Source organism: Xenopus laevis, chromosome 9_10L (assembly GCF_017654675.1).
Source record: "Xenopus laevis strain J_2021 chromosome 9_10L, Xenopus_laevis_v10.1, whole genome shotgun sequence".
Classification (NCBI taxonomy): domain Eukaryota; kingdom Metazoa; phylum Chordata; class Amphibia; order Anura; family Pipidae; genus Xenopus; species Xenopus laevis.
The window spans coordinates 56,797,001-56,811,857 of NC_054387.1; the positions used below are offsets into that span (position 1 = coordinate 56,797,001).

At 43.4% G+C, this 14,857-nt stretch overlaps 1 protein-coding gene across 3 annotated transcripts in view; it reads right to left on the reverse strand.

The window, feature by feature from the left end:
• The window catches only part of gli2.L (GLI family zinc finger 2 L homeolog), a 113,385-nt gene that overhangs the window by 41,418 nt on the left and 57,110 nt on the right, over positions 1–14,857 (reverse strand). For 2 of the 3 annotated variants that reach the window (XM_018234138.2, XM_018234136.2), the window contains one exon: positions 6,673–6,823. In XM_018234138.2, the coding sequence (XP_018089627.1) occupies positions 6,673–6,793 (121 nt within the window). In that variant the 5' untranslated portion in view covers positions 6,794–6,823. 3 annotated transcript variants of the gene reach the window in all.

Consider the following 14,857-nt stretch of genomic DNA (forward strand, 5'->3'; position numbering starts at 1 on the left):
TGTGTGTGTCAGCGTGTTCAGGCAACCAATCTCTGTGCCTGCTCCCAGAATGCTGGCTGGGCTATAAAGGCAAATTATCCAATGTCAGAAGAAGGACTAATGTACCTCTCTCCATACAGGGCAACTCCCCCAACAGTAAAAATCTAAATTAGGGCCACAAGGCATTACTGAAGAAAGGGGGGGAAATGCGCTTGGCCAGATCTGCAAGACATTAGCAAAATACAAGAGCCTCTTATTCCTCAGCTTGTCAAATGGTCTGCCCCAGTAAGAGCAGCTAATTTGATTAATGTGTAAAGAAACCTCCAAACACCAAACAAACATTGACTCTTCAGGAACCAATTAAATTATCCTTAAGAACAGTGAGACCATCCATTCCCATTCCATCTGTTGCCATAACAGCTCATTCTAGGGCCACAAAGCCAAATAGATCATCAATGTATTTGTATTTAGACATATGGCTGGGAGCTGCCATATTGTTTTCCAGTACAGTATTGGATAGTGCCTGAATTGCCATTGCAGAACGGCTGCCTGTTGAGAAGCATCGACAGAAAAGAGAAAGGACTAATTCATTGCTGCGTAACGCTGTGCACATAGAGGATCTGTCATATGTTAGAGGAGAGAGACAAATAGCAGAGATTTTTTTCCCCAAGAGTTGACAATCTAAAGCGGTTCATTTCAATGCTTGGCTCTCTGAAACAAACTCCTAGCTGCCCTGAGATTCTGTGTTAGTTCCAGTGGTAGTTAGTGGTAGTTCCAACTCTAAGGGTGACCAGTTTAGATATATATATATATTGTCCAGCCCTGTTATAAGCCAGTATCTAGGCGGCTCCCATAAATGGCCTGACTGACCGACGAAGGAAAGATCCATTATGATTACGAGGAAGGATGCAGCCTGCTTACGTGGTACTGTGTGTGTGGCCTGACAGTGGTTTCACAGGCGCAGCCAAAATCCAACTAATCTCTCCTTTAAGATATGTGAAAAGTATCCAAAAAACAAGGCTGGGATGTAATTTCCCTTCCTGACATGTTATCTCCTGCATGAGCCAAGCGCTCCCCCTGCCAGCCCCTCCGCCGGCCCACATACCTGTGGCATTAGTGAGACGCACACGTGATGCTCAAGGTATGGCTCTGTCAGGCACACAAGTGGGGCCAGATTAATCTGGGGGTAAATAGCTATGGCCAAGTAATGAGTCAAGGGGTATTTGGTACCAAACTAGGGGAATAGATCTGTGGCATAACTTGTCATAACTTGGCTCAAACAGTCCTCCTCCTCTCCTGGCCCTCCTCCCGACCCACTTGCGCCACACCTCCCAGAGTGACGATATATTATATTTTAAAGGTAAAAGATGGGTCTGGGAGGGGGACTATGATACAGCAGACCCTGCATTCCTGGACCCCCTGTTGCTCGGACCCCGTGGTTGTAGGGTCTGCTGTATATGAGGTTATGCCAGTGGAATAGATCCAAGGCTTAAAAAGAGCAGAAAAGTCTTGCAAGGGGGGGGGGGGGGTCTGAAACAGAGAAATAACAGGCCCTGAGCATGGTTTGGACTTTGGACACTCATGTAAAAATAGTTCTCATCCATATGTATTAATACAAATAGACAGAGAAGGAATGTCCTGGGCACACAATAAGCTGTATCCTCAATAGAGTAACTTCTAAGGGAAACAATATGGCAGCTCCCACCCATATGTATAGATATACCGAGAAGGAATGTCCTGGGCACAAAATAAATAATACCCTAATACTATAGTGTCTAAGGAAAACAAAATGGCATTTGGGAGGGCCCCTCCATAGTTAATAGCAATGGATTTATGGATTTCAGAGAAAGTTCCTTTGTTCCCTTTAAATGAGTAAATTCTCTGATTCATCTGTTGACAGTGAATTCATTTAGGGAAAGTTCTATCCACATTCCATGTGAATAACGAGAACAAAGAACGAGCCAGATGACATTATCATTTTCACATGTGGGCCCTCCTCATATTTATACATCTGCTTGTTTAGTGCCCATGCTAGCCGACTGGATATTAAAGGGCAAGTTAGATGCTAATCCCAACAAATCTGTAAAATCAATTACATGCGTTTGCATTGCAATTTCGACTTCTTAGAAATTGGAACTTGAATAGCTGATTAATCCCCAAGTTTTGGAAAGAGATTCTCCCCCAAGTGGGATTCCAGCAATCAGACTCGGTCTTGTCCTTCAGACACAAAATATTTGCCAGAAACTCTGGTTTGGGAATAGGATTATAGGAGATGCTCATAAAGGGACAGTGTGAGCATAATATAAGGTGTTTGGTTGCACCTGAAAATGGAAGAATATCGCCTTCTGTTTGTACAAGTTTGCCTTTTATAAATAATTTCCCATATATATATATATATATATATATATATATATATATATATATATATATATATATATATATTTTTAAATCTATATAAAAATAAATGTTGCCCGTGTCGTGTTATGTTGTGACAGGATGAAAGCAGGGGAACTGACACTAATAGTATAACATGTAAAAGTTATTCCTTCACAGCTGCTGAACTACCACTCCCAGCATTCCCTGACAACCAAAGCATGAGTGATAATCAATAGCTGCTACAGAACAAGAGTCATTCCATATTACTAAATGTTAGATGCTCTTGTAGAGTGATGGTGTTTAATTGTCAGCCTGTTACACAGAGTTTACAATCTAAAATTTAAGTTTTCAGCAGGATGAGATTCCCCTTTATTCCCAGGCCTTACATAAAAAGGGTTAACTGGGTACATTCTGTTTTTGCTTGTGGAAGAGACACGTGTCGCCCACAAGTGGCTATTTCTGCAAGAAACCCAAATTAGCATCCCGAGTGGACATCTGCTGCTTCTGTAAAAAAAAAATGTCAAATCTGCAACCACTTACAGCAATTTCTGTGGGACGCATGGCAACGTAATCCCCATTCCTCATCTGGCTCCCATCTCCGACAAACTGCCGCTCACGCCGCGCTTTCTAAATATTGGCACAAGCCTTGGCGTCCAGCAGAGATGGGGATGGGGCTGAGATCCACTCAGGGTAACAAAATACCCCATGAGATTCTGTTACGGGAAATAGGAAGGATTTGCCCCAATCACAGCCCTTCCAAAAAAATGCACAGGAATTTAAAACTGTTTTTTTTTATGGGATACAAAGTATTTCATCCATCTGCTCCTTGGAATAGTCTCACTTTCCCTTAGAAAAAGCAAAGCAAAAAAAAAAAATAAAAAACGTTTGAAAGAGAAAAATAGAGCAATTTTATAGATCAGCAGGAAATGATCTGAGGAGATTTAGTGAGTTCAAAAGTAAATTAACTGAGGTTTAGCAACAATGTATCCACTGCCATTCTTTTCTACTCACAGAACAGCCTGCTCCTTTCTACATTCTAGAATTTATCATCTACATTTCAGGTGTAAGAGTGGTAGGATACTGTGTTCTGTGCTCCCACTTCTGCTCCCAATGTGTTATTACCCACCAGTCCCTTTCTCACCCAATCTGTTACCCACCAGCCCTGTCTCCCCCAGTCTGTTACCCACCAGTCCATGTGTCCCCAAGTCTGTTACCCACCAGTCACTGTCTTCCCCAGTCTTTTACCCACCAGCCCTGTCCCCTGCTGCAATGTATTACCCACCAGCCCCTGTCTCTTCCAGTGTGTTACTACCAGTCCTGTTTCCCCCAGTCTGTTACCCACCAGCCTGTTGCTCCCAAAGTATTATCCACCAACCACTGTTCCCGGCAATGTATTACCCACCAGCCCCTGTCTGCCCTAGTGTATTACCTGCTGGCCCCTGTCTCCCCCAGTGTTGTGCCCTCCAGCCCGTTTCCCACCAGCCCCTGTCTTCCCCAGTATGTTGCCCACCAGCCCCTATCTCCCCCATTGTGTTATCCATCATCACCTGTCTCCTCCAGTATATTACCCACCAGCCCGTCTTCCCCATTGTGTTACCCAAAAGCCCCTGTCTCCCCCAGTGTTGTGCCCACCAGCCCGTCTCCCCCCAATGAGTTACCCACCATCCTGTCTCCTCCAGTATGATAACCACCAGCCTCTGTCTCCCCCATTGTGTTATCCACCACCCCCTGTCTCCTCCAGTATATTACCCACCAGCCCGTCTCCCCCATTGTGTTACCCACAAGCCCCTGTCTCCCCCAGTGTTGTGCCCAACAGCCCCTGTCTCCCCCAATGAGTTACCCACCATGCTGTCTCCTCCAGTATGATAACCACCAGCCCCTGTCTCCCCAAATGTATCCTTAGGATAGTAACTGCTCTTGTATGGCAATAGAGGGAATATGCTATATATTATAGAAGTCGTGAATGAAAGGAATGTCTTGTGTGCTCTGAAATTTATAATACAATTTACTTATATTAATATTTGTAAAAGAATGAAAAACTTTAATTTAAAAAATTAGTGTGTTTGAGTTGTTGATCCTTATTCCTTCTCCAGTGCTGGGAACATAACAGGGCAATGAGAATACAATACCCAGTCGAAACCCGTAGTGCTGAGGGAATGGATTAGTGGGATTACGCCCAATGAAAAGCCACAGAGAAACTGAGATTTGCCATGGACACATTCTTAAAGAGATATAAGCAGAGAAAAACCACTTTATCCTGGGCAAAGATTAAAGGCTCAGCTCTTGTGAGTAACTTATTGAACTTTCTGCCTTTTAACTTAAAAGTGACATTTATAAATCAGAAGCACAGAAGTGCTGGAGGTATAGAACAACTTGCAGAGTAAAGCAAAAATCCCTTTCTGTAGTATCAGCCCTTGTTTCTATGCTGCACATGCCCATGGCTTCCTATTCCATGGCTAGGACCGTGCACAGGTTTAGGGTGTTCTGGTCCACGTGTTACTGACTGTAATTAGATTATATTGATTTTTCCCACATTTTCCACTGTCAAAGTAGGCTTGGTCTAAGCACAGGTGTATTGCAAAGATGTTACCCTAGGCTCCTGGGTGCCTGTGTGGAAACCAATGAAGGAGCCAATTCTGCAGACTGATCAGCAGTGCAACGCACGTCCCAGCACAGCAACCTGTTGGGCCTCATTATGCAGAACGCAGAGCATTTTGGACAGATCAGCCACAGATACTGCTGGAGTTCACATAAAATAAATGAACGGCCCCTTGATAAATGGTTCTATTAGAGGCACAGATAGTCAGGGCAGATAGAGAACAGGGTGTGTGAGAAAATGAGGCCTTGGCCACCCTCCCACCTAGTATGCATACTTGTAAATAGGTTACTCAGTGTGAAAATTACACATTAAATCTCTGTATTAGCCACCCCCTCAGATACACCAGGTAATTGCTGGGTATAAATATCCAAAGACAGGAAATAACTGTTGGATTTAATGCCCCAGCCTATGCAAATATAATATCAATGGGGCTGTCTTAGGTGGGGGCAGAGCTGGGCGTCCATTCATTAATACTTCCATCAGCAGCTCCACAGGATAATGTACTTTCCTCAGTATCAGCCATTATGCACCCACAGCAGATACAAAGATATACATTTAGCTGCATATGTAATTAACAATTACAATCAACGACCCACTGAATAAAGGGTTAACTATTTCCCAGTTTCCAGCTGGTGCCTTTGAAGCTAATAAAGATTAATAAGTAAATGGCCCCCAAATATCAGCAACAGAACGACCCATGCAAAGTGATTAGGAGCAAAGTAACAAGAAAGAAACCTTTTGTATCTCTATTCCCCATACTAAGAGGTGACAGTTGCCCTACGACATAAAGCATAATGTTCCCGGCGGCATTTGCCAGATGACACTGCAGGTTCAGAGGGTGCACACAAGACCCATTTAAATCCATTTTAGCTTACAAGTAGAATCTCAGCTTGGGCCTTAACAAAAGGTCTTTCTGAGTTCAATGTCAGTTATTTATTAGGGGCCCATTAGCTCTGCTTGGATGAGGCTTTCATCATATCTCCACTACACAGTGGCCCCATTATATGCCCTCAGGTTGGGCAAGAACAGTACCAGGCAGTAACCTAGAGCACTGGGCACATTACAGGGGTAACCCAAGAAATCACTCCAACTTGCAGTACAGCAGTAAAGCATGACTGAAGTTTATCTGAGCACAAGTCACATGACTGGATGCAGCTGGCAAACTGTCAATATGTCTAGCCCCATGATAGCTTTCAAAATTAAATATAAAAAAAAAATCTGTTTACTCTTTTGAGAAACAGATTTCAGTGCAGCAGCACTATTAACTGATGTGTTTTGAAAAAAAACCTTTATCCCCATTGCAGTATCCCTTTAAATTACATTAAACCTCTCAGTGAGACCCCAATCCCTGGAAATCAGGGAACGCAGGAGTGTCTTATAAATCTGGGAATACTAAAGATACAATAGAGCTGTGAGTCAGCACCAGCATGATCGCACCTTAGCAGCTGTCACCCGGGTTATAAGTTCCAACTAGACTCAGGAAGGGACTCCCTGCTCGTTTTACTGCCCTGTTCTACTCAGCTCTTAGCATATCGGTCTGGCTGTGCCGTTGATTAGTCACCAACGCATCTACTTAGGCATCAGAAATGGGGTAAAAATCAACAATATCAGGAACTGTCCCACTGCAAGATTGCAGATATTGGATAAGGTAACTGTATAATAATGAGGTGCAGAGCAAAGTCTCTTAAATCCCCATAATTCAAACAAATCCAACATACCTCCTTGTGAATTGCTCAGTCCTCCCAATTTCTTTCCAGGATCTGGGAATCCATTTCCATCCAGAATGGAATTCTTGGCTTCCTTCTTGTGCGCAGTGCTGATTGGTCCAGAATTCTCCATGTCACTGACTCATATTCCGGAGTGGAGAATCTGAAACAAAGATCAAAATAAATAAGAAAACTGATTTGAGAAGATTATTGTCTCTTTATTCCTATGAAGCCGGCAAGGCAAGTCTAATTGTATCCATCAGTCCCTGTAGCAGGGGAGCTTGCAATCTTAATTCCGAAACATGCATTCCTTATCCTGCCAGCGCCAATAAAATATTTCAGTTTCTTGAAATATTTAATCATAAACCAGAGAATCTAGGGCCAGTTTTAGGGTAGGGAAGAAGGGACCTTTTGGATCAGTGGGGGACAGTGATAAAATCACTAAGGAAAAGCAATCCAATCCCAGACACCCCCTTACATTCTCAAATTACATGGGGCTCCCTCTAATCTCTTCCATCCTCTTTCTGAGATTAGATACCCTGTCTTTCTCTTGTTCTGCTATTCCCAAAGCTCTCTCCTTGCACTTTTACAATCTGGGACTGAACCAACTTCTTTTGCCTCCTAGTCCTCTGAGTTATTTGAAGAGGTGCAAACAACTAAATAAGCAGAGACCTCTGGCCTCCAAATGACTCAGTCTACCAAGAGATGGAGGGACACCAGCTGGACAGGCAGCCCCTGGCCAGGTCTCCTTTCATTTATTTTCGGGTATAAATATCCCCCAGCGCTTACTCAATAGGTCCCACTGGAAAGGGGAAGTCAAAGAGCAGCTGAATGCAGAGGAATTTACTGGTGGGCTGCACAAGTAAAATATATCAGCAGGGTCCTCTGTGCTCATTACTTAGTGCCTTTATGTTTCTTACATTGTTTATTACACTGAATGATACAGGGGGGAGTTTTCTATATAACCTTATAAATGGGTATTTACAGATGCAAGTGCTAGCTCTGTGGCCCGTGAAGCTTTATTCTCTGTGACACAAGGAATTAGCCATGCAGTAGAATTTGCCTTGGCTGAGACCCTTCAGTCACTATTATTACAGCCAAGAGCTCTCAAGGTGATAATTAGAGCATAATTACAGGCGTCCCGGGGAAAAGTTATTGGAAACCACAATCTGTTTGGCTCAGGGTGAGTTTCCCTGGGAATTAGATATTCACAACTATGCCATATAAAGCCAAAGTGCCCCCCTGACACACATTAAATACCTTAACTATTAATGTATTAATATTTACAATACCAGCATTTTTAATTAGAGAAACAATGCAATTAACAGGCCGTTTTTCCATACATTATTTGAAACACCAGAAAATACCCTGCCATAGATAATACCGGGCACTGTGTGTCATTGCCCTAAGGAGAGAGAACTGGTATATACACTGATAATGTACAGCAGCCTCGCTTAGTTCCTCTGCTAGTGGCATGTTAACAAATTCATGGTGGATAGACTAATGAATAGGAACGAGGAAACATTATTAGTTATTTAGGGGACCTTCCAATACAGATTACATAACATCTGCTCCTGATCCCCCCCCCCCAGAGCTCATGTTTATTTGTAGAACTTGGAATCCTTCCTTATCTCTTAATTATGTTTATCTGTTTGACTAATGATGGTGACATAATTGTTTTACAAATAGAGAACAAAGAGAGGGGCAATTTCCATCCTGAGCAGAAAGGGAACAGGTTTATCAATAAGAGATCCCAGATACGGAAACATAAAGAATGACTTGGAAAATTCTACAGCTCATTATGTTAATTAATCCATCAATCTATTCACCTGTCTGCAGTACATTACTGGCTCTGTGGCTATAAGGTTAATGGCACATGGGGAGAATTGTCGCCCTCTTTAAATCTGTGCTATCGAAGGTAACAATCGCCCCAAAATGCTTTCCTAACAGCCATAAGGTAAATCGCGATAGGAAATCGCAGTGCTTTGTTTTCAGAAGTCGCCTCACCTGCGTGGCGCTACCACGGGTGACAAATCTCGCCGTGTGCCAGTACCATTATGATGGACTTACACTGAAAAATCTTCTTGTTCGACGAGGTTGACAAACCTAGAGGATGTTTCCTCAATATGCTCACCTTGAGGTGGCCAATATCGAGTTGATCAGATCATTTGGTCCTATCAGCGGCCTTGTATCCCTTCATGACGGAGACACAGGCTGTCGGGACAAGGACCACATCCAGGGTCGGACTGATGGGGCCCTGGGCCTACCGGGGCTGCTGTGCACACTAAGTTTTAGCCGCGACCGCCTGAAAAAGGGAGGTTGCAGCAGAAAGAAGCCTGTGGATTTGGGCTGGTGGGGCCCACCGGGTTTTTTCCCGGTGTCCCGTAGACCCAGTCCGACCCTGATCACATCAACAGAGAAAGTATGTTCTGAGCACTCAATAAGCTAACCCCCATACTGTATTCTCTAAGGGAAACAATATGGCAGCTCCCTTCTATGTGTTTACAATACACAGATATACAGAGGACTGTTCTGTGTTTACACTGTGTTGCTGTAGTAGAACTTAAGAAAGGGAAAAAACCTTTTAAGACCCCAACCCCCCTTTCCTTGCTTCTCTTTATTGCACAGAGCTTTCCACATTGGATCTGCGTCTGACAGAAGTCTATTTGGCAGCTCTGCCTGACAAGCCCCTGCCCGTCCCCACTTCCCGTCCCTGTCTGCTAGCTCTTGCGCTCTAGGGCTGCGCTATTAATCCCCTCGCTGGAAAAGATCCCTAAAGGGGGAGTAGAGGCCACTCCAGGTCAGAGCAGCGTTCATTAAAGCAAAGGGAAGGAATCAGGAACTTATACAAAATATGGAAGAGATCCCAGACAACCCCCCTCCCCAAACACACACAATTGTCTCCCTGTAACATGAACAAACCTCTCAATACTTGCTCTTCTGCCTAGTCACTTGTCTGGGGCTGCACTGTGCACCCCTGGGAACCCCAAATGCATTGAAAAGCCAATTCTTTGTACATATAAACCATATCAGAGTTAATTCCTGGCGCTGCTGGTGCCTCCACTTTCAAGAGACATATTAGAGAGGAATCCCTCTATGGGCCCCACAAATATATTAGGGCCCTGTTCACACCCCTTCAAAGCCAGTTCCATTAAAACATTCTGATAATCTCACATGAATGTTAAGGTAGACTCATTTACTAACATAGATGCTAAATTACCTGCAGCAACCAATAAAGCATTTGCTTTTCATTTTTTAACTTGTAGTATATTGAAACTGTGGACTGTATAGTCAACTGAACTCAGCAGGGGCTCTAAATCTAAAGAGGGGCTAGAGTACTCACACACTTTTATTTTAATCAGAGAAGCTGACCAATTTCTATATCATTTATAAACTTTTTAAAGGGTAAGTAATGCAGAATGTGCTGTCACATTAAAACAAACCATTGTCGAGATTTGCTTTCCTAAGAAGTGACAGAAGCTGCAAAACTGAATTGGTTGCTTTATCACTCGATTCAGTACTTTTATGCCAGTTCTGGGCTAACAGCAAATTACCCCATAGGGATGCAGTAGAACAGTACCAGAATCAGAGATGAAATTCACAGCTTTCTTTGACTTGATTTATTCATTGAGTTTTTATTAGGGCAGTTGCCAACAGGGAGAATTGTTGCGTGCAATTATTTATGCACGACTGCGGGCGACAAATCTCCCGAAAATGCCTCTCCACTGGAAATAAAGGAAATTGCATGAAGTCCCCCGAAGTTACCTCCAGAGACAATTTTGGGCAACTTTGGAGAAACTAATTGGCGTTGCGTTGGTTTTATCACAGGAGATATCAGTTATTTGCAATGGAGACGCATTTTCGGGTGATTTGTCGCCCACAGTAGTGCATTTTTATCTCCCCGTCGACCACTTCTCAGGATCTGTTGGGATTTTTGCTCCCACGAGATATTGCACTTCATAGGCCTGAAGCTGCCATAGCTGTAGTGACTTCTGCTTGTACTGGCAGAGGCCAGAGCCAATCATAGACTATGTGCCGGACAAGGACTTGTGCAAATATCAAACTGATCCAGCACGTGGGGCTCACAGGCTGAGAGGAGCGGACAGTACAGAAGAAGTGTTTGCACACATCATTAGAGACATTGTTACACAATCAGCGTGTAAACAAATCCGTGTGCCCAAAAGAGGAGTCATGTGCTTCTGTGTGCTCCTAGTGGTGTGTAACTTGGATGGCTAACACTCCCGACTAATGAACTAAGGAGTCTGCACTGAAGTCAGATCAACTCACCAGAATGGGAACCTTTCTGCGGACTCAAATTTTTTTCTCAACCTTAGCTACAATATAGACTTATAATGCTCCAGGCATATTATACACACATGAAAAATATTATTCAGCTCCATTCAACAGACATGGAGAGGTCAATGCAAGGCTGGGGTATGTAGGGGGCAAATAATATCCTAATGCATGCACCAAAGAAACATGATAAAAGAAAGTATTGAATAAGCCCCAGATTCTGTTATATTGGAAACATGTTTTTTTGTCTAAAGTCCCTCTGTGCAAACAGAGACATTAATATCCGTGGCTGGGAGTGAGAAGCAGATTTCTCATCTGATAAGGGTTTATTGAGATTGCACTGGGATATCTCCCCTAAAGGCAGCAGAGAAAGGGCAGCAAAAGGCTAGGAGCCCAAGCTTGTAGATTTCCAGGGAAGGATCTGTCCATTCGTCTGAGCCAACCAGTCCTTCCCTACAGATTTCAAGTTTCATATGGGTTCTATTATGCCAAATTCCTAAGAGCTGGGGTTTTATGGATATGTGAAACAGCACCCCAAGTGGGCAGTAAGCAGAATGCTTGTTAGGATTTACCCAGTTATAACTGTAGATAGAAGACACAGGGGCACCTTTAATTTTACGCAGCAAGAGAAGTCGATCAATAAGGGATCAGCTCCCCAGCTTTGCATGGAAAACTAAAGAGCTGGGACAAGTCCACAAATGAGTTACCCTGGCTGGGAATCCATCAGACTGGGTTTTCACTGTTGCTTCCCCAATCTGCTTCATATTTCTCCAATAATGACAAGTATGTGATGTAATGAACCACAGAACCTAATCAGTGTAATGACATTAATCTGTGCTTGCACACGCATTGCCCACACAAAGAACGTGGCTTTTGTTCCTGTAAATAAACAGTAAAGTTTTCCTTCTCTGTAGCGGGGAGTTGATAAATATAAAAGTCAGAGATAATAACGGCAACAGGATGTCATTAATTTGCCCAGTGATGAAATGAAAAACACTATATGTTTTAGTTTCCATCAGCGCAGGGTTTATAACAGGAATGGTCCCAGTAATTATCTTTAACATAGACACAAAGATCCGACAGTAGGATTCCTCGATTCGTGCGATTTTGGGACCGTGTGTAGGAGTCCCGACATTTTTCGTCCCACGGAGATCGGTCGATTGGTCAGCTTAAAAGATTTCTGTCGGCTGCCGATAATATCTCTGAATTTATTGCCGATCGTACGATTTTCAGTGGGAGACTGTCACGAGCTTTTGTGGGACATAACTTTCATACGATTGCTGTCAGGGGCAGAACATCGGCTGATCTGTTCTTTTACTACTTTATTTGATCGGAATGGTTAGTGGCAGGTCGGGAGATGGGGAATTCCGATCATCCGAGGATTCGAAGGATCGGATCTTTGCATCTATGGCCAGCTTTATAAAGTAAAACTGTTCTACCTATAGCAGGGGCGACAATAATACAGAACATAATACAGAATATTTCTGTCCTCATCTTGCTCTACTATTGCTACCTTACCCAATAATGTTGCCATCTCACCTTCCTGTCTTAATCTTGTCATACTATCCCTTTCTTGCCCCGCTCTCTCCATAATACCCTACTGTCTTTATTATGTCTTGCTGTCTCCACGTTATCCTTTTGCTTCTTATCCTATTGCCTTGCTTTTGCCTTACTGTCTCCATCTTGACCGATCAACTCAATCTTTTCCTACTGCCTCCTTCTTGCCAAGTTTCTCTCTTTTGCCCTATTGATGACATTGTGCCAAAATCTCCATTAGGGCTATCTTGGCAGTCACCCAGGGCCCATATGAATAAGGGACCCAGTGACAGCAAAGATGGGCTGGGCTTGAGAGCTGGTGCTGGAGCCTAGACTGGCACAGAGACAGGGTGTGGCACCGCCCAAGGCCCCACCAGCTATTATCTGAACAATTCATTTATCTGTAGATTCTGGCAAATGCCAGAGGGGCTGCTGTAAGATGCCATAGATAGTGATTATGTAGTAGGCTTTTGGGGAGCTGTTTGGGCCCATGTGTACATGAAGTGCCAGGGTCTAATTTAAATCCTAGTCCAGACCTGCCTTTACCTGTGTATGCGATGGTAAAGGCTGTGAGAGGATGACTGCAGGAGCAATGGCTGCCATACTCTTATTTATATTCCCTTTTAATTTCCCTGGGTTACTGCTTTTGGACCCTAGTACCAACTGACTTGCAATCTGAACTACAAAAATTAAGAAAAAAGTTGAACTTTACCTTTAAAGCTTGTTATATTAACTTTCGACTCCTTTTAGCCACCTGGCTTTAAGCTACTAAAAATATAGATTTTCCAAACACAACACTACTCACAGTTTAAATTTGTTTGTGTGTATCTTTGTTAATAAGGGACCCCCTTAAAAACCATAAAAAATTTCCTTATATAATGAGAAACCTTTAAATGTGTATATTTCAAAGGGAAGGATGACTAATTCGGCCTTTCCTTTTAGTTCTTTTCCTGCCACTAAAACTTTATAAAAGGGTCCACAAAGTCATTTTTTTTCTTACAAGGGGAAGAAACCCAGGGGGGGGTGTCCTCCAACACTGTGTGACATCACAGAGCACATTAACCTCTGACCTGAGACGCCCACTCACATGATTCTGCTCTGAGATCCTGAAAGCCCCTAAATTTAGCGCTGCCTCTGCGTAGAATGAAAGGAGCGTATTTATCGGAGTTCGACTCAATTTCTGACTGAAAGTAGAAACGTTAAAGATTTTGAGTCTCCCCATTCTCACTTATGGGGGATTCCAGGCAGGGTCACACAGTGTAGAACTGCTCATGGGCTAAAAGGCTGCAAATTCCCACCAGAACAGTCTCAAAAATGTGACGAGCCCCGAAAATCTGATTTCTACTCCTCTTCTTTTTTTTTTTTTTAAAACAAACCTTTGTCTGATTTACCACGTGGGATTTTCAGTTCTTTGTATTTAAATGTAGAGAAGTGCAGTATATTTGTGCCTGTCTGGGTTTGGGTAAGGGTTGGTACGTAAGCAATAAATAGATGGGCCGGGTATTAATAGCACGGTGAGTGCCCCGACCCCTGAATAGGAACAAAGGAAACCTATAAAAATGACTCCGCAGCTGCAAACATTCCATCTTCCCCCGGCTGCTTGTTAACATCTCGGCCTGGCGCGCAGCTACTCTATAAATTCATTGCTATTCACGGCCCTTAACAGCCATTATATCTCAATCAATTCAGCTTAACACAAGGACACTCCAGACCCCCTCACAGCCCTCTCTGAACAAGTCTCACTGCTGCTGTTTGACTTATTGCATTGTCTGCCCCACAAAGGGACGAGGAGAGAGGGGTATTATACATGGGCAGCGGTGCTGGGCACAGGGACTGGCACAATGAGCTCCTAAAGACAAAGTGGAACTTCTCCAAGGCTGCGACATGGAGGTTCTCAGGGTTGTCATAGCTGTAATAGTGGCACTGCCATGAGCGTCACTTAAAACTATAACCTTTAGATATTGTTCAACTGCAACTCCTGGAAACCCAGCAGTGGATAAAGAACAACTTGGGAAACACTAATATAAAAAGTGTCCATACTGTCTCCATCTTGTCCTCGTCACCTTTGTCCTGCCACCGTCTTCCATAAACACTCCACATTGTCCTATAGCCTTTAACTTGTTTTATTACTGCCATATTGCCCTACCATCACCACCTTTCACTGATAAACCTTATACCTGCAGCCTAAGGTAATGGGGCACAGTGCAGGTTCCACCCTATTCCCATAAGTGCCTGAACTTTTTTTTTTGGCACAGAGGAAACCTGCTGACCCCATGCAATGTATCCATCCGTTAAGGACCCCCCCCAATTATTTTAATTCTTCTTTTGCAGTGGAAATGATATGACTGGTGCTCTCCTTTCTGGTAGA